The 24,365-nt window shown below is 40.0% G+C and overlaps 2 protein-coding genes across 14 annotated transcripts in view; one reads left to right on the top strand and one right to left on the bottom strand.

Moving 5' to 3' along the window:
* ABI1 (abl interactor 1) overlaps window positions 1-3,092 on the top strand; it is a 96,196-nt gene extending 93,104 nt beyond the window's left edge. For all 9 annotated transcript variants that reach the window (XM_036344575.1, XM_036344545.1, XM_036344563.1 and 6 more), the window contains one exon: window positions 2,159-3,092. In XM_036344575.1, coding sequence (XP_036200468.1) covers window positions 2,159-2,334 — 176 coding nt within the window. In that variant the 3' untranslated portion in view covers window positions 2,335-3,092. The remainder of the gene's footprint in view (window positions 1-2,158) is intronic.
* A 974-nt stretch (window positions 3,093-4,066) lies between these two features.
* PDSS1 (decaprenyl diphosphate synthase subunit 1) overlaps window positions 4,067-24,365 on the bottom strand; it is a 50,043-nt gene continuing 29,744 nt past the window's right edge. For 2 of the 5 annotated variants that reach the window (XM_036344598.1, XM_036344582.1), the window contains exons 8-11: window positions 17,605-17,685; window positions 17,391-17,504; window positions 8,211-8,291; window positions 4,067-4,520 (exon numbers count right to left, since the gene is read on the bottom strand). In XM_036344598.1, the coding sequence (XP_036200491.1) occupies window positions 4,380-4,520; window positions 8,211-8,291; window positions 17,391-17,504; window positions 17,605-17,685 (417 nt within the window). In that variant the 3' untranslated portion in view covers window positions 4,067-4,379. The remainder of the gene's footprint in view (window positions 4,521-8,210; window positions 8,292-17,390; window positions 17,505-17,604; window positions 17,686-24,365) is intronic. The other 3 variants (XM_036344590.1, XM_036344609.1, XM_036344616.1) reach the window with 3 other exon arrangements.

The raw sequence follows: 24,365 nt of genomic DNA, 5'->3' as shown, positions 1-24,365 counted from the left end.
TGCCAATCAGCCCTACACCAGAGAGGTCCCAGGGTAGGAACAGTGGCTGCTGCGAGCATCTCCATTTGAAAGAAACCCGCCCTCGCGTTCTGTCCTGATTCCAGATAGTCCAGTTTCTCCCCATAAGTGTCTGGGTCTCCCAGAGTCTTGCCTGGAACTGGAGTTCAGAACAAGCAGGAGCTTGTATCTCCCTTCCAATTAAAAAAGCAGCACACCTGGATGCCAGCCCGTTCTGCGCCTCCAAACCGCCTACCAGTCACAATGCACTTTCTTCTTACCACTCTAGTTGTAGAACTTCCACTCAGCCAGCTTTCCCGCCGTTCTGGATGATAGTTGTTCTGTCTTTATAATTTGGATGTGGTTGTGAGAGGTAGCAAGTATAGGTCTTTACTTATCTAGGGCAATATTTTTAACTTTTTTAAAAAATTGAGGTTAAATTGACATAACATTATATTAGTTTCAGGTATACAATGTAGTGATTCATTATTTGTATATATTGCAAAATGAAATATTTAAATCTTTGTTAGCCACTGCTATAGCACAAAACAGCCATAGACATTGCAATTTTTTAAAAAATATATATTTTTATTGATTTCAAAGAGGAAGAGAGAGGGAGAGAGAGAGAGAGAAAAAAAACTTCAGTGATGAGAGAGAATCATTGATCTGCTGCTTCCTCTATGTCCCACACTGGGCATCAAGCCCCAACCTGGCCATGTGTCCTGACCAAAAATCGAACTGTGATCTCCAGGTTCATGGGTTGATGTTCAACCACTAAGGCTGGGTGAAAGGAAACATTTTTATTCTGCCAAATGACTTTGAGAATGACGGGCCTTTGTCATGATTAGTTTAAAAGTCTATAGCATTCAAAATTTAATTCATTATCAATCTGAATACAAAGAAGTTAATGTTATCAAAGGTAAACCATAAATAATAAATAGTAATTGACTAATTAATAGTTTACTTTTAAATTATTACATTATTTTCTTTACTGTATCTAACAGTCACTCAATTCTTTTGGGTGGCTTCTTAGATAAAAATAATACCAGGATAATAATTTAATATTATTTATTCTTTATGTTTGGGGGTTTTTAAAGACAACTTTATATGTCAGTGAGCTTGTAATCACAATACTATGATTCTGCTGCAGGATTAAAATGGACTTGTTGAGTTTACTTAATACAGTGTTTCGGAAAGGGGAGAGAAGATTGCCTGTTTTAATTTAGCAAATAATATCGATTAGTACTTCAAGCCTCTTATAATTCCCTAATTCAGAATAATTGTGGGGACTAACCATCTTTTTTGGTGAAAAAGTAAGTTCCAGAACATCTTAAACGTCTTAAGAACTCTGTATTTTAAGAAAAACTACACGAGGCAAATCAATGAAAAAAATCCATATCGCATACCATTTCACATTTACTAGAAAAGTACATATAATTTGAGCATCATTATGCTATGAAGGCAGAATGAAGGAATAATTAAACTTATCAACCAGTAGTTAGAAAACTAGAATAATTTTTATGCCTTTTTTTTCTGACACTGTGCAAAGTGAATATTTTGAACTCAAAATAATCACTGATACTACAGAATTGCAAATAGTTCTCTCAGTCTTAATGCATCTTTACTGTTATTTCCCCTTAAAAAATCCTGTTGATCTTTAAAGTGCTCTGTAAAAATATTCTAAATATAGCCCCATAAGTTACATGAATATTTTCCTTGGATGAGTAGGATGAGATTTATCTCCAGGTATGTATATTTTCAAATTAGATAGCTGGTTTACTGATTGGTTATGCAGCTTTGCTGCCCAGTTGTTATTTTGAAAAATTGTTTTGCATACTGTTGCCACTTAGTAGATATTTGAACAAATGAATTGAAATGGCTAATCAACCCTTAAAATTCAGAGATCTTCCCTAAATAGATTGGTAGAAACTATTGTTTTCTCTAGTCTAATCAATTAGTCAGTTTGGCCCCAAGCTCAAGTTATTAATTTAGGTACATGGTTAGCCACTGGTCTACCTATATTTATAGATGTAAGAGTTACGAATATTCATAAAAATAGTTGGTTTTGCTATACTATAGATTTAATTGGCATTACATTTTAAAATTCACATTATGTTGGATATAGTGCACTCACTTGTTATTTCAACTCTTTTTTCCATAGTTGTGGCAATATATGATTATACAAAAGACAAGGATGATGAGCTGTCATTTATGGAGGGTGCAATCATTTATGTAATAAAGAAGAATGATGATGGCTGGTATGAAGGAGTCTGCAATCGAGTGACTGGTTTGTTCCCTGGGAACTATGTTGAATCAATCATGCACTATACTGATTAAAATTTTTTGCTTTTAAAGTAGGTTCTTATTATTATTCAGTCATACTGTGGGACTATTAATGGTTAACAAAATTGTCTTAAAATGTGCCCATATTTTCCGGACATGCTGTTTTATTGGTATAATTGAACGTCTACCTTGTAAGCATAAATCTTTGAGGCAGTTTGTGTATTGCTCAACAGCAATTTATACAAGAGCTGTCCATAACTGTTTATGCTTATATACTTACTTACACAATGTTAACTTTATGACCAGCTTAAATATTCTGGGGATCTGGGGTATAATATTTAACAAATCATGATTCAGATTGTACCATTAATGTTTCAGTGCAGCATGGTTACTAATGCTATGTCAGACTAATATTAAAATCAGAAACTTAAATGCTGGTGCTGGTCATACCTTTTGTTTAGACTCTCTCATTCTTGAACTATAACTGTTTGTTTAAAGCATGCATACAAATTAATTATTGAAATATACTTCTTAAAAATCCAGGATGCTTCCAATTTGTGTGATATTTTCTTGGAGTACTCATACTTAGGTCTCTTGAAATGAATCGAGTCTCTAAGGTTTCCATGTGAAATAAAACAAACAAAAAAGGGTTATCTATAATGTTGTAATTTGTAACTAAGTTTTTTAATGAGTGAATTTGCATTATAAATTTTTTCCACTCACAAATACTTAAGTGAACCAAAGGTTTTTGTCCTTTCCTTCACTGATTTGTTTTTAAAAAAATAAATAAAAGATACTGATTTATTGCAGAATTATTGTTCTATTTTCTCAGCATATGAACTTCAGCCTTATCTCAACCTGTCCCAAAATCAAATGTGACGGATTTTTGAAGATTTAAAATCTGAAAGTTATTTATAAGTCAATCTACTTAGTTGCTTTTCTAAAGTAATTTTTTTTTTCAGAGCTAAGAAAATGTGTAAAATTATTCACTTCTGTGGGTAAAATTCTTAAGGATTGCTGTTATTAGTGCTCGTTTTCCAGTGGACTGTTGTTCAATGAAAGGAAATTATAAGTATCTTTTACATACTGTTTTGTAGAAGTGGATGCAATTGATTTTTGAATAGGCACTATTTTATTCATTAACTGGTACTAGCAACACAAAAAGATTTTTAAGGTAATTAGGGGAAAACTGGGTCATATATTAATCAGTGAACAGGGACATACCTGAGCAATAGATTTGTTTTGTCTTTTTGACATAATTGAAATGCAACACATGCACTTTGTGTGTCTCCTCTTAATTTGAGGTTTAGAAGGATGTTTTATCTTGTGTACAGTTCTGTATTGCCTAGGATATTAAAATAGAGCGCTCAAATGTGGGTTTCTGTGTATTGAGGAATTCTCTGGATTTCAAATTGCAGTTTATGTACTGGGCGTTACAGACTATAATAGCATAGTAAATGGTAAGACTAGTGCAAACCATTTATTTCTGAGAGTTAAAGACCATTGCTACCAAATCAATGTGACTGTTGCATATGCATTTTGTCTTGATAATTTTAAACATGATTTCAGTATCACTAGTGATAAGCTACTACATTTTACATTTCATTTTTTCCAAGTGGAATGTTGTCTTAATTTTGTATATAACTCATCTAAATTTTATGTGCAGTCTTTTATAATAAACCATTCTCTTACATGAAATTTTGGATGCTGTTAAAATCTAATGCTGATTGAAATGTAACCTCACAGTTCTCTGACATTTACTCCTATGGTGAAACAAGATAAACCATTTTAATTTTAACATTGATTATTTATTTGTTTAATGGCTTTACATGTGACTATTAACAGTGTAAACAATACCACATATAACCATCAAGATGCCTCGATTAGAATTTACAGGGCTAAAACAACAGTTTCAGATGATTTAATTATTTTAAAACTTTTCTGAAAAACTTTGCTAATAAAATAATTGCCCATCATTAAGGTGGAAATGATTTTTTAAAATGATTTTTGGTTATGTGCACATGAAGCAAAGTATATTCCACAAAATTCTTTAGGCACAGTCTGGTAAAATAGCTGCCAGGAATAACAGAAAGACTTTGTCATTTATCTCTTGTGAGTACAGTTTCCGAGAGTTGTATGAGGGCATCTCTTTCTGGGGATGGTCGAAGTTTACTGATTTCTCTTACTGCTTCATGGCAGTACCGCTGGGCGAGGTAGGTTGTTTGCTGCACACCATCACTCTATGAAATACAGAAAGAAACAGAACAGATGTGTGTTACCTACTGGATTGGCTCTTAAGTTCATTATAATGAATTAAAAACTATTTTGAGATTAGATTAGTTAATAGCCAAACTATGTTTCTAACATTCTTTCTTAAACTTATAGTTCCAGCTTCCCCTGCCTAGTTCTTTTAGGCCCTTTTCTCTGATTAAAGCAAATTTTTACTCTATTAGTGTACAAAGTAACTAACTCATTAATATCAAGTAGCCATCTATTTTTTTCATTTTTAAATATATTTTTATTGTTGATAGAACTACAGATATTTCCCATTCCTACCCCCTTCCTACCAGCCTCTTAGCCATCTATTTTTAAGTACTAGAACTTTTTAAAAAGTTGTTATAAAATATCTATACAATAAATTTTTAAATGAAAAAATCTTAAGTGGAAGTTTAAAAAAACATGTACATAATAAAAATACATAAGAGCCAATGATGAAAATGTACACAAGAGCTGAGTTCTCTTCTTCTAAAGGCACCAGCTTTTTTATCCATTGGTTTTTTAAATTTAATTATCAGCATTAGTTATTATCTATTGCCTGTCTGCTAATAAAGATGAGGATTTAACCTACACGTCCTTTGACCCAAATTTGATTATACACGGTGGGGCAAAAGTAGGTCTATAGTAGTGAGTACATGAAAGTTTGTTTTATTTATTAATTATTGTATTATTTTCCATAAAAGCAACTATAAAACTACATTTGCCTCCACCTTATATTGCTGCCTTTAGTTCTTCTGTTGTTACTTTTGCCTTTTTATTTATTTATTTATTTATTTTTAAAAATATATTTTATTGATTTTTTACAGAGAGGAAGGGAGAGGGTTAGCGAGTTAGAAACATCAATGAGAGAGAAACATCGATCAGCTTCCTCCTGCACACTCCCGACTGGGGATGTGCCCGTAACCAAGGTACATGCCCTTGACCGGAATCGAATCTGGGACCTTTGAGTCAGCAGGCTGATGCTCTATCCACTGAGCCAAACCAGTTAGGGTGATTACTTTTGCCATCTTTATCTTGTCTGACTTGATCTTGTGTAGATGAGGAAACCAGTGCTCCCATTCTTTCCATTCTTTCCGAGATGAAGGGAGAGGGCGAGTAGAAACATCAGTGATGAGAAGGAATCACTGATCAGCTGCCTCCTGCACACCCCGCAATTGGGGATGGAGCCCACAACTCAGGCATGTGCTCTGACCAGGAATCAAACCATGACCTGGTTCATAGGTCAACGCTCAATCAGTGAACCACTGGCCAGGCCCATTCTTTCCACTTTTAACTGTACCTTAACACTACATACAGGTTTGCATTCTATTTTGTAACTATGTATGTTTGTTTTTTTCTAAAAGCTGAACATTTACATTATCGAAAGCTTACATTTCTGTAATATAAAAATGGGTACTGTATGATCAAGTCAGCAATTTTATTTCCTTCTCCATGGTTCCAAGTTCATGATGCCTCTATCACTGAGTAGAATATTCCTCACATGTTGAAAGGCCTCTGATTTTCTATACTCTACCAACTGACACAAACTGACACATTTTAGTTGGCTGTGCCTTACTGTACTACAGAACACACTTCTACATGTAATTGCCTCCTTTTCTTCCTTTTTGGGAAAGGAGCTCAAATTCCCAATATTTCTAATTCCTTAATCATTCTATTTGTTACATATATACTAGTATGTATTTATTAGCTCTTGTACAATTACCATTGCAGGATGACTTTTTATTGAATGCTTGGGTTCATCCCACTGGTTTTAGTATTCACGTCTTTCTCTTGGGATTTTCACACTTTTGCTAAAATACACCCACAAATAACTTACCCAGAAAATGGGTATTGGAAGCCGGCTGTTTAGTCCTTAAGTGTGATAATGACATGCATTCAGAATTACTAGACTAGATACAGAATTGTAGGTTTAAAATGTTTCATCACCATTTATTTGGAAGGCCATGTTCACTGCCTGCTAGTATTTATTAGAGGATTGTGCTGATGCTCTTAGGAGCTTCTCTTATTTTCTTCCCTTGCTGTTTTACATCTTGGAAGATTTTCTCAATTCCATGTTCCTACTTTTCTTAGGAGTTAGTTTCCAGTCATTTAAAATCTCTCAGAGCTCATTCTCTTCCATTGTTTAAAGACAATATCCTGTTCTTGTTTTATGAGTGCAGTTATTTTTTGAATCCCCTTAATTATATTTTTCTTCTTTGTTTATCTTAGTCTGTTTCATTCAGCAAACTTTAATCAGTTATTTAGTAATCCTACTAAATACTAGTTATCCATTCATATTTAATGAGGGAATAGTGAGTGATTAGGAGCTCTGGGTGGAAAGGGAGCTAAAATTGGAGAATTTGTTCTGTGGGTTCTTTTTCTAGGTGCTTTGATGCATAGGCTTGCTGTACAGTGTTTTACAATAAGAACTACAATTAATTTGTTGTCAGTCCCACTTCTGAGCCTTCAGTAACACCGTTATTTCTGAAGCCAGAACCTTTCCCGGCACAGAACTTTTTTGTCAGCTATAGCCCCCTCTCATATTGAATTTTTACTGGTACTGACAAACTACCCTCCAACAGGGTGGTAACCCATAGCAGATTATGATGCTTAACAGTATGGAGAGTTAAAAGAGAAACATATCCTTTGGAGGAGTTTTGCTTTTTGGAAATTAAAAAAAATCTAAAAGGTAATTATTTGGAATTCTTCCAAGTATTGTACTATTCATAGCTCTCAGACCCTATTTGCTTACTAAAAACTGTTTGCTCTCTTATCTCATTAACTAGATCTATTGGTTCCAAGTGACTTTAGATTTAGATATTAGAAAGAGTTCATTCTTAAAATATAGTCATCAAAACTTAAAATATACAGAAAGATCTAGCTTAAACAGAAAAGCACTGAGTATATGTGGCAATATATTTGAAATAAACTTATAGCTCCGAAGGTTAAGAAGTTTAGTTTGCCTGTGTTTAATTTTTTAAGTTAACATATCTTAAACCACACATTTATGGCAGTTATATAGGATAGAGTAGGAAAAAGCCAATTTTGAGTAGATTGCTATAATATTCTATCCATGTGAGTGCCTGGACTAGGTTGGAGGCAAGTCTGGTGACTGGGAGTATCTTCATGCTGCTGATGGGTGTGGGGAGACTGGTTCCATGGATCTCAACACATTAGAATCACTTGGGTAGCTTTCAAAAACTGTTAACGTCCAATCCCTTCCCAAGGCCAATTAAATTAGCATCACTGGAAAGAATTCTGGAAGAAAAATGAACTATACAAGTTTTTCCTTCTGAAGAGTTTTTGTCAAATCAAGAATGGACCGCCGAAACCGGTTTGGCTCAGTGGATAGAGCGTCGGCCTGCGGACTGAAAGGTCCCGGGTTCGATTCCAGTCAGGCGCATGTACCTGGGTTGCGGGCACATCCCCAGTGGGAGATGTGCAGGAGGCAGCTGATCGATGTTTCTCTCTCATCGATGCTTCTGACTTTGTATCTCTCTCCCTTCCTCTCTGTGAAAAATCAATAAAATATATTTAAAAAAAAAAAAAAAAAAGAATGGACCAAACTTGGTCTGGTTTCTAAAATGTAATGTTGTTGTTACTTGTTTGGTTAAAAGAACTTTCCCACATTGTATCTGCTGATACCTTTTTTTTTTTTTTTAGAATAATCTTACCTGTAGTACATATTGTCGAGCTCTGTCCACATCTCCTGGCAAACTGAACCGTCTCATTATCAAAGCATTCATTTCTGGGAACTAACCATAAAGAAAGAAAAATCTATTTATTGCTCCTGGCAGAATCAAATGTTCTAATCCTAGTTTGTAACAATAGGAAACAGTAGGGAAAAACAAAAAGGTGATTTGTTCATGTAGGGGAGCAGTAAATTGTAGCAATTAAAGAAGCAGAACTAAGAAAGATACCCATTTTCCATGCCCAGGGACAGGGCGGGTGCACAGTACTCATTCTGATGTTCTGTTCTATCCATGGCCCACTGCTAAGTAGTAAAATCTCCTGACTTCTTTTATGGTTCTCGAACTTTTGATTGCACCAGGATCACCCCAAGTTTTTAATTCAGTAGAGGTGGGTGGAGCATGCATTTCTCATAGATTCTAGTGTCTGCTGACATTTTCAGAATTACTGGGTTATGATGAGGGTGGGAATTAGGCATTCTACTTTTAGTATTAAATTGAGTGACATTTGGCCCGACTGGTGGTGTTCAGTGGTTTAGTGTCTAACCATGAACCAAGAGGTCACCAGTTCGATTCCTGGTGGAGGCACATGCCCCAGTTGCGGGCTTGGTCCCCAGTAGGTGGCATGCAGGAAGCAGCCAATTGATGTTACTCTCTCATTGATGTTTCCATCTATCCTTTTTCCTTCCATGCTCGCTCTCTCTTAAAAAAAACAAAAAACAATAGAGTGACACTTAAAAGCTACTGGGGTTTCTGAGCAGCGGGTATGCATAGCTCTGCCTTAGCTTGTGGAGTGGACTGGATCAGTGCAGCAGTTCTCACTGCTGACTGCACACTGGAATTACTTGGGGGATTATAATACTCTTGCCTGGATCTGCTGCCAAAGACTGATTATATTGGCTTGGGTGTGGCCCTGGCATCCGGATTTTAAAAACTCTCCAGGTGTTTTTCTGTGCAGCCAAGGTTGAAAAACCATTGACTTAGAGGAGAGAGAGGTAGAAACCTGGTAAGTCAGGTTACTGTAGTATATTATAAAGACCTGTGTTAAGCTGATGGTAATAAGAGGAAAAGAGAAAACAGGCACAAAAGGCTTTGAAAAAGAAAAACCTATCTTTTATGATACTTAGCAACAATTTAGGAGAATTGTCACCATTAATAGAATTAGGAAGCCAGGGCACCGTTTTCCAGATCCAGGCTCTTGTTTTGGTGCTGCCACAGCTAAGTGAGTTCCTCAGTGTCTTGGGTCCTAGCCTCCTCATCTATGTCATGGAGGAGCTGAACTACATGGTCCAAAATCCAGTAGCTCTAACAGCTTACGGTTCCACAAAGTAAGAAGTCAAATGGTATTTGGACTTGGATACGTCAGTGCTTAAAGCAGTTGCCATAGTTTTTCCCTGGCAGTGAGCCTGAAAGGTGAAATAAGTTGTTATACTGAAACCACCACCATGTTGTTAGTAATCCTAGAAACAAAAATAGAACACACAGAAAACCTCAAACAGATGATGGCAGATGAGGCATTAAGAATGTTCCTTTCAGAGCAAAGTATGTGTCAGAACGAGGTTCCAAACAGGTATAGGCTGCTAACTTACTCATAATATTTAAAGAGCCAGCAACTGGTTAGTTCTTAAATGAAAACCAGTAATCTGCTTTAGTTACTGGTCTTTTAAGAATAAAATAATTTAAGCTTCACACGAAACAAATCAGGAAAGCTCAAATCAATCTACTTTAGTGGTTAAAATTTTAACCACAGAATTTAGGTTGTTAAAAGGCATTTTAAAAAACATTTTTACTGATTTCAGAGAGGAAGGGAGAGGGGGAGAAAACATCGATACAGATGCATCGATTGGCTGCCCCCCTGCTGGGGATTGAACCGGTGACTTCTTGGGGCATGGGTCAACACAACACTGAGCCATACCAGCCAGGCTAAAAGGCATTTAAAAAATTATTTTGTGTTCATCGGTTATGCATGTATTCATATAAATTCATTGGTTAATGTCTTCTTACTCACCCTCCCCTGCCTTCCATCTAAGATTCCAGTCTGTTCCATGCTTCTATGCCCCTGGATCTATTTTGTTCATCAGCTTATTTTGTTCTTTAGATTCCACATATGAGTGATATAATGTGATACTTGTCTTTCTCTGACTGGTTTATTTCACTTAGCAAAATATTCTCCAGGTCCCTCCATGCTGTCTCAAAGGGTAAGAGATCCCTCTTGTTTGTTGCATAGTATTCCATGGTATAATAAAAGCATTTTTTAAAAAAAATATATTTTATTGATTTTTTACAGAGAGGAAGGGAGAGAGAGAGTCAGAAACATCGATGAGAGAGAAACATCGATTAGCTGCCTCCTGCACATCTCCTACTGGGGATGTGCCCGCAACCCAGGTACATGCCCTTGACCGGAATCGAACCTGGAACCTTTCAGTCCGCAGGCCGACGCTCCATCCACTGAGCCAAATCGGTTTTGGCAATAAAAGCATTTTAAAAATTAATACCACATTCCAAAATTGGCTTTCTAGAAGCTTATATTCGCAAAGCTGATGCAGTACTGTCCTGGGCATCTGGTAAAATCACATTGTTTATGGTTATGAGTTTTTTCTGCAATACCGACAAGTGTGGTAAAATGTGCTGACTACATGGCTTTTTAATTCCTTTTACTATAAAAAGCACTGATAAAGCAAAATTTGAAAAAAATATTTGCATTAAATGTATGTCCTTCCTTTGAAACATGTACTGTGTGCAGTTTTATTATGCAAATATCAAACTCTTCCTGAGACACTCCTCTGTGCCCTTCATGTGTATTAGAGAAGAAATGAGAAACATAATGGGAAGAACAGTTGCCTGCCTGCAGATTTACTGAGAAATAAAAGTTTTGTTGGCTCAGTCTCTGTTTTTCAGAGTAGGAGAACCACATTCTAACTCTGTGAAATCTAAGCTATACCATAAACTAAACTACAAAGGATCAATTAACTGGAGTGCACCTAAACAAAACTTAGGTCTCTCTTTAAGGCACCAACTAGTCACAATAGCAGAAGCCTGTGCAGCTGGTGCAGGGGCTGGTGATGGTGATGGCAGCTGGAAGTACAGCTACGGTCTGACATTTAGGTTTGGAGACTTAGTAAATAAGCAGAGGAAGAAAGGAAAAGGTCTCTTAAAGGATATTTGAGAACTCACTAATGTAGTCACACACACACACACACACACACCCCACTTCCATTTTGTTTCTGAAGATTTCAGAATCTGAGACCTATATCTTCTTTAAAGATTTAGCACAAGGCCCTACCCAGTTTGGCTCAGTGGACAGAGCATTGGCCTGTGGATGGATTTGATTCTGGTCAAGGGCATGTACCTCGGTTGCAGGCTCCTCCTCAGCCTGAGCCCAGTCGGGGTGTGTGCAGGAGGCAGCCAATTGATGTGTTCCTCTCACACTGATATTTCTCTCTGCCTTTTCCCTCTATCTTCCACTCTCTCTAAAAATCAATGGAAAAATATCCTTGCGTGAGGATAAAAAATGAAACAAAACACACATACACAAAAGATTTAACCTGAGGTTTTTCTTACAGAAAGTATGTACATACATACTCATGGAAGGACACTGTCATCACTGGGACCTCTCTAGAAATCTCCAACCTTTTCTTAAATCCCTTGAATCAACTGTTATCAAGAAACCCCTTCAGAGACTGTGTAATCTTAGAGGGAAGGCAGGGAAGGTTGGGTGGGAAGAGATCAACCAAAGAACTTGCATGAATATATGCATAACCCATGGACACAGATAATAGGGTGGTGAAGGTTGGGCTGGAGAGTGGGAGTGGGCTAGAAGATGTCAATGGAGGGAAAAGGGGGAACATATGTAATGCTTTCAAAAATAAAGATTAAAAAAAAATCCCTTCAGAGAGACGTCAAAAATAATGAATTCCAGAGAGAAAGTTTCTATCAAATTGCTGGATCCAACAAATGCCAAGTTCACCCTGCTAAGTTAAAAAGGAAAAGCCACTTCCCAAGGTTCATTGTCTTGGTCCAGTGAGACTCAGTGTCACAATGGAAAAGTTCAAACATGGATTTTTCTAATATACAAACAAAGCTCACCTGCCTATGGACAAAGAGTACAAACAGCTTACAACTAACTTCACTAAATGGGTAGGTTAATCACAAACCATGAAAGCTGACACACAGGCTCTTCTGTGAGTGTTGTCAGTGCATTTTCAGAGCCATGCCTATTCTGTGGGGATACCTACTGGAGACCAGCTCACCAGGCACTAGCTTTTACAGCAGTGGCAGCAATGCTATACTGTGTAATAACATGAACAGTGGTCTTAGAAGACTTGGAGCGTTTAACTGCCTGCTGTGCTCTTTACTTAATGTTTAATGTTGGCCAGGTTTGAGCATCACTTTCTTATTTGTAGGATGAATATAATACCACAAAAGAGGATTTGTTAGATTAATGTCTAAAGAATCCTTTGCTGCCGGGGTCCAACCCCAGCAGGTCCAGGAGTCCCCAAAGGTGTGGATGGAGTCGGCAAAGAAGGAATGACACAGAGACAGCGTTCAGTTGATCAGCAGCCTAGCTAGGATCTCTAGCCAGGATCTCCAGCCAAGTTCTGGTCTGGATCTCCAGTGAAGTTCTGCTCAGGATCTCCAGCCAGGTTCTGTGTCCATGTTCTCTTGCTAGGTTCTCCAGCCAGGTTCTGTAGCCATGTTCCCTCGCTAGGTTCTCCAGCCAGGTTCTGTCCAGGTTCTCCAGCTGGGTTCAGTCACCAGGTTCTAGTCAGGTTCTCTTGCCAATTTCTGTAGTCAGGTTCAGTCCAGGATCTTTTGCCATGTTCTCTCGCTAGGTTCTGTCTCTAGGTTCTGAGGCCAGTTTCTGTCCAGGATCTTTTACCATGTTCTCTCCAGCGAAGTTCTTCTGTCTCTAGAGAACGTTCTGTGTAGGTTCTGTGCCTAGGTTCTGTCTCTCTTCGTTCTGTCTTGTTACATCTGTATTTATACCAGTTGATTCCAATCCTATCAATCTCTATTTCAAAGGTTAGGGCGTTTCTTATCTCCATTCCAGGGAGTAAAGATTATGTAGCTTAAGCATGATTGTTCGTAGTTAAAGTGATTAATTACCCACCTGGCACTTAGTTAAGAGGTTTTATTCCCTCCCTAACTTCAGGGAAAAATCCCTACCTGGGGAAACAACCTTTCTCAGAGACCTTGGTTAAAACACATAGTGCCAAGAAGGTGAGCAAACATATTAAGAACAGTATGCCATATATGCCAGGTCCCTTGAAACAGCAAGCATGGGCCGGCTCCCGGCACTTTGCAAACTATGAAAACAGTGTATTTTCATTAAATGGAGATACTGCACATTCTGTTATTTTTGGGACTTGTTTTACCCCAAAGTTCTGGCCAAAAATCCTTTTCTTTGACAGTGTAATCTTTAGTAGAGCATATGCTTGATTTGAAAACAATTTATGAATGCACAAGAGGCCCAGTGCACAGATTTGTGCACCCGTGGATTCCCTTGGCATGGCCTGTAGGGATCTGGGGAGGACCTGCTCCCACTCATCCCTGTCAGTTGAGCAGCGCTCCCACTGGGGAGCGCATTGACCACCAGGGGGCAGCTCTCGTGTAGAGCGTCTGCCTCCTGGTGGTCAGTGCACATCATAGTGAACAGTCAAATGGTCATTTGGTTACTTAGGCTTTTATATATACTAGTGGCCCAGTGCATGAAATTCATGCATGAAGGGGGGGTTCCCTCGGCCCAGCCTGCACCCTTTCCAATTGGGGAACTCTTGGGGGATGTCCGACTATAGGGATTGGGCCTAATCTGGCAGTCGGACATATCTCTCGCAATCTAGGACCGCTGGCTCCTAACCGCTCACCTGCCTGCCTGCCTGCCTGCCTGATCGCATGTAACTGCCTCTGCCTGCCTGCCTGATTGCACCCAACTGCCCTCCCCTGCCGGCCTGATCTCGCCCCAACTGCCCTCCCCTGCCGGCCTGGTCTCACCCCCAATGGCCCTCCCCTGCAGGCCTGATTTCGCCCCCAACTGCCCTCCCCTGCCGGCCAATTTGGTTCTGATTGGTCGGTTTCTATGCCAGTTAGCATCAAAAGCCCCACCTCCTAGGCAGCCATTGGCTCCTCACAGTTCACCCAGATTTGGTTCTGACTGGTCAGTTTCTATGCCAGTTAGCATCAAAAGCCCCACCTCCTAGGCAGCCATTGGCTCCTCACAGTGCACCCAGATTTGGTTCTGATTGGTCGGTTTCTATGCCAGTCAGCATCTCTGGGCCTATCAACGGGGCCTGAACAGAGAGGCGAGGCTGTTCAGTAGCCTCCATGGAGGCCCGGAGAGAAACAGGTGCGGCTGCTGGCGAAGCCCGGGGAGAAAGAGAGAGGCAATGGCTGATTAACAGCTGCCATGGAGGCTGCGGATCAGACCCTGCCTCTCTCCAGGCCTGATCCGCAGCCCCGTAAGCAGTCAGTGCTGGGTCGCCACGGCAACCCAGCACTGACCTCAGGACTGTCTTCTGGTGTTCAGTCCTTGGTTGGTCGTTATGGACCCTAGGTTTTTATATTTTAGGGTAGACTAGAGGCCTGGTGCATGAAATTTGTGCACAGTTGGGGTCCCAAGGCCTGGCTGGCAATCAAGGCCTATTGGAGCCTTCTCGCCCATCCTGATCAGGGCCAGGCCAGCTGGGGCCTGCCAGCCGCGGGGAGGGACCACAGGAGGTTAGCTAGCCGTGGGAGCGCACCGACCACCAGGGGGCAGCTCAACAGGAAAGTGGTCCTGACCAGAGTTACTTCCTGCTGAGCCTCAATCTGTGTTCAGTTTTCTGATACTTCAATGTGCCTTTTAACTCCTCCCACTGCCTGATGGGCAGATGGGAAAAGTGCTGTCTGGTGAGGGTGAGTGTGCGCCTTGTTATACTGGATTTCCCAGTGAAGCACATAGAAAAATGTGGTTTGGGGCACTCTAAGATTTGATCTTTTTCCTAGTTTTTTTTTTTTTTTTTAAACTCGCATTATTGATCTCTTTTAGATTACTGACAAGTTAGTTATGTAGGAGTGGTTCATTTTCCTCCTGACTTTGCCCCACTATATCTGAAGGCAGAATTAGTCATCACTACTATGTAGAAGAAAGCAGATTAGTCCCTTTTGAAATATGCCCATAATAAAACACAATCAGAAGAGGCATCCACTCTCAATCACCTTATGGTTTAAGTAGGACTCAACTATTCGTACTATGGAGCTCATGACAATTATTTACAATTAAGACTGCTTTTTAGTAGACTGTGAGGTGCTTCAGGGAGAGGTCTGTCCCTTAGTCCTCTAGATAACCTCAGAGCCTAGCTAAAGGGATACTGACCAAGTAGGTTGAATCTTGATGCAATCAGTCCATCTTATTCTTCTTTATTCACATTTACTCCCAGTTTCTAAAGAGTAGATTGATTTTTTTAAATTGTGTAGATGGTAACTAGTGACCGATCTTTCTAATCGCAGGCATACCTTCACATGGTGCATGAATCCTCTGTTTTTGTGGCTTAATGGTAAAGAAAACGTTCCTCACTCATGCTTTAATGTATATAAGGGGATTTTGTAAGTTTTTGTCAGAACTTGGCAATGTATTAACATTCTTTTTTAAAAAAAATATATTTTATTGATTTTTTACAGAGAGGAAGGGAGAGGGATAGAGAGTTAGAAACATTGATGAGAGAGAAACATCCATCAGCTGCCTCCTGCACACCTCCTACTGGGGATGTGCCCGCAACCAAGGTACATGCCCTTGACCGGAATCGAACCTGGGACCCTTGAGTCCGCAGGCCAACACTCTATCCACTGAGCCAAACCGGTTAGGGCGTATTAACATTCTTGAGTTTTGGGCTGGTGAGTTAGTCTCAATAGGAGAAAAGACCCTTTTATAGCACACCTTTCACTTCTCATCTCTGCCTCAAAATTCTGAGAGGATGGAGCCCAGTACTGAGGACAGATGATTCCACAAAGTGCTCCCACATTGCACAGCCCTCAATCCTCAACTGCCTGTTGTCCACTAGTGTGTTTCCCAAAGTAACCTGGCCCCGCCCCCCACGCCATCAGCCTCTTCTGAGAAGAAGTGTCCTGGTTTTGGTTCTACTACATTGTGGGGAAAAGATAATTTTTCCTTTTTTTGGTCAGAAGCAGATCAAAAGCAAAGTCTCAGGTTTCTATAATATTCAAATAGAACCACTGAGTTCTATGGAAGGCATGATTTATCTTTGTAAATTTTGGGAAAGTATAGAGGCAAAATCTCTAAAAGACTAAAAGTTACTAAAATTTCAGACCAAAGAGCTAATTTTTAATGTCATGGCATAGTGATGAACATCTTACTGCTTTGCAAAATAATGTATTAAATACTACAAAGATGAAATCTACTAAAAGGATGTCCAAATACAAGCCAATGTCCCACTTCTTCCAAATGACATTTGGCACAGCCAAAATGTCCAGAGCAGGCTCTGGGACTGTCTGCCCTGCAAGTCACTGCAGGATCTTTAAAGCCTCCTAAGCTCTTCATCTATGTTAAGAATATGAAGCCAGCTTTACTTACTTCCTTAATGGACAGCCCCTCAATCTGGAGGAAGAAGGAACTATGTGGTTCTAGCAGTGCATTCCACTGACTTCTTGACATTTTGAGGCAGTGCCCGAGGCTCTCTGAGAGCAGCCAACAGTCCCATAAACTTCGGGAACTGGAGAATTTCTCAGAATTCCTTAAGCTTGGAGGCCCTTCCTGTGCCTTTGTAAGGGGTTCTGAGGCACACCCCAAGTCCAGCCCTATAATCAAGATGTGGAAACCACCTTGTCAGTGCTCCAAATACATGGAAATAATCATAATGCTATCTTAAATTCATACAGCACTTAATTTACAAAGTATCTCCATGAATATTATCTGTTGATCCTCACAACTCTAGCATGAAGGTTGTAATCTTCTCAGTTTTACAGAAAAGGAAACAGATAAAGCTTGGATGTGCAATGACTGACCCCAACATCTCATCATCAACAGAGCCAGGATCAAATCCAGATAGAGGTCTCTGACCTAAATGCTTTCCTATATATTCATGATCTAAACTTCCCACTAGCTGTGCCTGGAAGATACTGGTTCTGTAGGACTGCACAGCAGTGTGTCCAAGGGACTTGTATAAAACCTACCTGCTGACAAGCAAATAAGACAGGGCCAGTGGCTAACCCGAGCTTCAGATCAGCTGATGTTGGCTTGCCCATCTGCTCAGAACATGAGGTGAAGTCCAGTACATCATCTATTAGCTAGTGAAAGGACAAAAGGAATGTCATAAGCACCACCATCCCAACATCACGGCCATGCTTCCCACTGTACGAATAGGCCAGTCTTACAAAGCGGACCAACCTGAAAGGCTATTCCCACATTTTTTCCATATTGATAGGCAATCTCATGCACCACTGGGTCAGGGCATCCTAGGACAGAGACCTGGAACAGAATAAGAATTCCGAGATAAGTGGCTGGCAGGCAGGAGCGAGGCAGCCAAACACGCATGGCAGGAGTCAGACATCTGTTCCCTTAAGTAAGAGGCAGTGAGGCTCGATGGTGTACAACCGGGAAATATTGCTGTCAGGAGACCAAACACGTGCAAGTACAGCTGACCCTTGGACAATGTGGAGTTATGGGCGCGGACCCCCAGGCAGTAAAAAATCCACATATAACTTTTGTGGGTTTTTTGTTGTTGTTCAATTAATACTTACCCGAGCATATTTTTTCTATTGATTTTTAGAGAGTGGAAGGGAGGGAGCAAAGGGAGAAGGGAAAAGAGAGAGAAACATCGACTGGGTGCCTCCTGCACGCAACTCAACTGGGCTGGGCATTGAACCTGCAACCCAGGTACGTGCCCTTAACCAGGAATCATACCTGTGACCTTTTTGTTGCATGGCTCGACTATCTAACCACTGAACACACCGGCCAGGTTTTAATTCCCCCAAAATTTACCTACTAATAGTCTACTGTTGACTGAAGCCTTAGAAATAACAGTCAATTAATATATATTTTGCATGTTATGAATATTATATGTATTGTATTCTTACAATAAAGTTAGAGAAAAGTGTGAAGAAAGTCATAAGGAAAATACAGTTAGAGCAGCGGTTCTCAGCGTGTGGGTCGCAACCCCTTTGGGAGTCGAACGACCCTTTCACAGGGGTCGCCTAAGACCATAGGAAAACACATATATAATTACATATTATTTTTGTGATTAATCACTATGCTTTAATTATGTTCAGTTTGTAACAATGAAAATACATCCTGCATATCAGATAATTACATTACGATTCATAACAGTAGCAAAATTAGTTATGAAGTAACAACGAAAAGAATTTTATGGTTGGCGGTCACCACAACATGAGGAACTGTATTAAAGGGTCTCAGCTTTAGGAAGGTTGAGAACCACTGAGAGTATTTACTGGACAAAATCTGCATGTAAGTGAACTCGCACAGTCTAAACCTGTGTTATTTAAGAGTCAACTATACCTGTGTTTTGTTTTTTTAAAAATATATTTTATTGATTTTTTTTTTTTTTTTTTTTCAGAGAGGAAGGGAGAGGGATAGAGAGTTAGAAACATCAATGAGAGAGAAACATCGATCAGCTGCTTCCTGCACACTCCCTACTGGGCATGTGCCCACAACCAAGGTACATGCCCTTGACTGGAATCGAACCTGGGACCCTTGAGTCCGCAGGCCGACGCTCTATCCATTGAGCCAAATCGGTTAGGGCTATACCTGTGTTCTTAATGAAAGGATTTTAGTCTCTGATAACTTCCTTAAGTTCTAAGAAAACTATCCTTTCTCTCCCTTTTTTCACAGGATAAACCCTCTTTCCCACTGCTTAGGAAAAGCCAAGCTAAACTAGACCAGTCTTGCTGGTTAATTTTGAAAGGCGAAATAAAGAGACTCCAATATGTGAAATTCTGGCTTCTAGCAGTTGTCCCAATTGTTGGTTTTCTGTTATTTTTCTAGCCCTTATTTTAGGGATATGGTATCTAATATAATAATACACACAAAGATGCCATACATATTTCCCCATTTGTAGTCCTTTTTTACAATAAGTTTTTAGTGATTCCACTTATTTCTGAAATGTGTGTAATTGCCTAAAGCCTCATGCTTCAGACATAGATATTGTTCTTTCATTATCAAAGGATCATCCCTGGTCCTACGGTCTCCTCCGTATTTATTTGTTTTCCTTTCCAGTGGGGGAGAAGTAAGACTTTTAGCTAAATCTTTCTTAAAACTCCAACAAAACTAGCTATCACTGGCCACCTGAGTGTAGTTCCTACTGCTCTGCTGAGCATGCTGAGCAGGCCGATGCCCAGTTTTAGGGAACAAATACAATAAAAACCAAAATGGGGGAAGGGGACAGGCATCTACTCTACCAGAGAGGGAGCATCTACATTGATCCCCCACAAGAAAGCCAGACAGAGCTCCCAGAAACAAAGGAAGTGCTGAAAGAATCATATCCCATTGTGTGGACATACCATGGTTCCCTCAGCCACTCAGGCATTTAGGTTTCCAATAGTCCAATTACAAATACTAGGGATATGGTCATCGACACAGGAGCGAGGTTAAAGGGCCTTCCCCACTGGTTAAGTTTGGGGCAATTGGGCATTAAAATAAATAAGAATAAAGGATTATAATCCAAATAATAAAATAAGAAACCAAGAGTCCATAGACAAAAATTTTCCTTAACATAGCCCTGGCTGGTTTGGCTCAGTAATTAGAACATGGGTCCATAGGTTTGATTCCAGGTCAAGAGCACATACCTGGGTTCAGGCTCGATCCCCAGCCTCTAAGTCAGGGTGCATGTGGGAGGCAACCAATCAATATGTCTCACATTGATGTTGTTGTTTTTTTCTCTCTCTCAGAATATTTGGAATATTTCTGTCCATCTATTTCTACATATAGAAACTTTTATTCAGAGAGCCCACACTGATTTTGTTTTATTATTCTAATAGTGCTGGAATTTAGGAATAAATCCCATGAAAGTGGGTATTTCTCTCCCTCTTCCCTAATCTCCACTCTCTCTAAAAAAAAAAAAAAAAAAAAAAAAAGAAAAAGAAAAATCCATGGAAAAAATGTTCTCATGAACGACTAAAACAAACTTCCTTAGAATAAAATACCAACTCAATGTAAAAATGTGATGTAGAGGAATAATGGAATTATTCATTTGGCAACCAGCATAGTAATAACTGTCTCAGGAAAGGATTATAAATAGATGCTAAAACCAGAGCCTGGGAGTTTTAACTTGAAAGTGAAGAAACCTGGCAGGCACCACCCTAATCAGATGATCAAGTGAACCTCACTAGTAGTAAGATAAGAGCTGTTCCAGAACAAAAGAGACTACAGATGCACGACAATTAAATGCAACATGAGAGCATGGATTGGATCTTGGACCAGAAAAAAATTGTTTCCATTTGTTATAACAGTATTAGGACAATTGGCAAAATGTGAATAAGGTCTATCTGTAGATTAGATAATAACATAACCAAAAAACAGTATTCTATAAATAGACCCACATAAAGTTCTGTGGTGGCACTCTGTATCATTGAAAACTAAATAATAGAAAGACAGCTTATTGATTCCAGCCACAAGAACCCACATAAATTCAGAAAACTGAATGTAGGAATACCACATCCAGTTCTTGGTTCAAATCCCAGCTCAGCCACTGTCAGTCGGACTGAATAACACTGGATGGCAACCAGACCTCTCAGGTCTCATTCCCATCAGATTTTCTGGAGAACAAGTCATACCTTCACTGGAAAGCTACAGGATGTACTCGGCATGACTATGTACATAAATAGCCAATCATTTAAGATTACTTCTACTTTCATATCAACCAGTGCCACAAAACAATCCTAGATAGCCCTCTCTTAGATTTTCTTAATATTTCCACTAAAATACTATGAGTGGTTAAAAACAGGGTGAAGTAATGGTGTCCTTAGTAGAATGAATTATAAGCTGCTAAATTTCCTTCAAGTTCTATAACATCATGGAATTCCATTAGTTCTCAATAATCCTGATGTTTAAATTCTCTTTATCCCCTCCTTTTGGCATCTGTAATTTGCTTTGCATGCATTCTTCTGGAGTCCACATATAAAAATAGCAATTTTGAAAACAACACCTTTGGAATATATCTACCCATATGCACTTACATATAGAAATTTTTATCCAGGGAGCCCACACTGATTTTGCTTTGTTATTCTAATAGGCTGGAATTTAGGAATACATCCCATGGAAGTGGGTAGTTCTGGGATGATGCCAGCATGCCCCCTAGTGGACAGAATTACACATTTCATATTTAATAGGGTGAGCCATGTTAACATTTGCATCCACTGTTCACTTGCTAATCTGAAGAAAAGGTGCTCTTTATAAATCAATACATGTGCTATAATGTCTTGGCTTCCTAAGCAGAGGTCTGTGACCACAATTAAGCCTTTCTGGGATGAGTGGGGCCCGTCTCCTTGGCTCCCTCATAGGATTCAATCACTGAGGGCATTCGTTACTGGGCTGGCTCCACATGGTGCTGCTGCCATGTGCCTGTGGGATGCCCGCTTTGTGTGGACAATGATTCTCAGTGTTTCTAGCTCCAACAGTCCCTCTACCTGCTAGTGCCTCTAACTGCAGGCTCAAGTTGCTGAAACCACCAGCAAGCTTCAATGAACACACCAGGAGCCTTGTAAGGATGGATCTTGATCTTCACAGAAACTTTAGTGATCAAGGGTATGATCAATTAATGGAACAGCGTTATGGCACCCTTTTAAATAGGTCATTCTTTTAGTTGGCATTTGTGTCTGTCATTTTTTCATCAATCTCCCTTTTTTAACCTTTACAGAGGATATTTTTCCCATTGATATTTTTTAGAGAGTGGAGAGGAGGAAAGAGGGGGTGGGGAGAGAGAGAGGAGAGAAACATTGATGCAAGAGAGACACATCCAATGATTGCCTCCCACACGCATCCCGACCAGGGCCCAGGATCAAGCCTGCAACGAGGTATATGCCCTGGACCAGGAATCTAATCCAAGACCGTTTGGTCCATGGGCCAATGCTCTAACCACTGTGCAAAGAGGCCAGGGCACATCTGTCTCTCTTTTTTAAAAAACTTTAAATTTCTTGGGAATAAAAATAGCCCCTTTAATAAAGAAAAAAGTGGCTGAAATCATGGCCAGCATGTTCTACATAATTTACATTCCTTTGGGTTTCATTAGGTCTTTTTTAGGATGAAAATGTTGTCCTTGTTCTTTTCTGGCTCACAATTATCCATTTCTTGACACTTTTCAAAACAGAGACACTGCTGGCAGGGGACTTTTTTACCCAAGAAGCTCGAGGAAAAGCTCTTTAACTGTAATTATGTTAAGAGTCTATCATGACAGCAATTGACATTTGCCGCTTACTAGTTTTCTTTCTTGTTGCTTTAATTACAAGGGACTATTACTTGCCCAGGATTCATCTCTATTACATCTGTTAGGCTGGGACATATAACAGGGATAATTCTATGGAGAGAACTCTCACTTTTTATGGGCTAGCACTGGACACCACACGTTTTTAGTCTACAGATTAAGGACAATGCTAACTGAGCTTTTAAAAAGAAAACTACGTGGACAGTGGAGGGAAGACCAGGGAGAATGCTAACTAAAGAAAATGTTATGGCTCACAATTTATGTTCTGAAGAAAAATGGCTTGTTTATATTTCACATAAATATAATGGGAGAATCTACTACTCATAAAAAAACACAAAACACTAAAACAATCTAGTATTATAGTTAGACTTTTTTTCCTGGGAAATACAGCACTTCATAACTTTTTAAAGGTACACTATGGGACAGCAATCATGAAAAGAATTACTCATATGCTGTCCAAAAGATAACATAGTTTGGAAATTAGATTTAGTGACTAAAGCTTATTTGGATTAAACACTTGGGGGGGGGGGAGATAAAAAGTGAATGTCTGGAGAGAAACCAAGATGGCGGCATAGGTAAACACTGGAAATTGCTGCCTTGCACAACCACTTCAAAAATACAACTAAAAGACAAAACGGACATCATCCAGAACCACAGTAAGCCTGGCTGAGTGGAAATTCTACAACTAGAAGGAAATAGAAAAGCACACTGAGACTCAGAGGAGGTGCGGAAGTAAAGTGCAGAGGTACCGAGGCGCACGCGGAAAGGGCTGGTAGGTGAGGACGTGGTTGTCTTTTTCAATCGGGAGGGAGTCACACACTCCTGATGGTTCTGAACTCCAGTTCCGGATGAGTCTCTGGGGACCCAGACTCATACAGAGAGAAACTGGGCTGTCTGGCATCGGGCGGCATTCTCTCAGAGGTGCTTGCAGCGATTACCGCGGGACACTGAGACCAAGGGCCTCTTAGGACAGGGGTGAGGATCAGCCATAGCTGTTTGCTCCTCCCTGTTGATTCCCTGAGACCCCACCCCACCCAAGCTATGCACAGAGGCTTTTGCATATGAATAGCCTGGCCCTTTGCAATCTGAAATTACCTACCAAACTGCAGCTGAGAGACCCAGAACATCCAAAAGAAGGCCCAAGGCCCCAAAGCAGCTTGCATTGCTTCACAGCTGGGCCTCATCTGGGCACCTCCAAACACCAAATAAAGAAGAGGAATCTGCAGATCTCTCCATAGCTCCTGCTGGGTAGCCTCAGGAAGAGGCTATATTAGCACCTCCTTAGAGATCCAAGAGCCAGTGTACCCAGTGGTCAGAGTGGGACCATCCAGATTACAACTCCTCAGATCCATAAGGGACACACTCAGGGAGCAGACTCAGTGAGCACCAAAGCCCCACTGAAGCAAGTCTTGCCCCATAAAGGTGTCTCCAGCACAGAAGTTCTCCCACTGTAGACACAGCTGATTCTCACAGCCAATTGGCCTGGAGGTCAATTCCTCCCAGTGATACCTACAACAATCAAGGCTTAACTACAACAAGACTGTGCACAAAGCCCACAAAGGGGTGCACCAAGAGTGTCCACCTCAGGTAATTGGGGAGACTGAGCTACTGGGCCCTATAGGACACCTAGCACAGAAAGCCTCTCTTATCAACACAGGGAAGCATAAAAAATGTGGAGACAAAGAAACAGGTCACAAATGACAGAAATGGAGGA

This window comes from Myotis myotis, unplaced genomic scaffold (assembly GCF_014108235.1).
Source record: "Myotis myotis isolate mMyoMyo1 unplaced genomic scaffold, mMyoMyo1.p scaffold_m19_p_1, whole genome shotgun sequence".
Taxonomy (NCBI): domain Eukaryota; kingdom Metazoa; phylum Chordata; class Mammalia; order Chiroptera; family Vespertilionidae; genus Myotis; species Myotis myotis.
The sequence above is the reverse complement of the archived record's forward strand: the minus strand, read 5'-3'. Positions and strand labels throughout refer to the sequence as shown.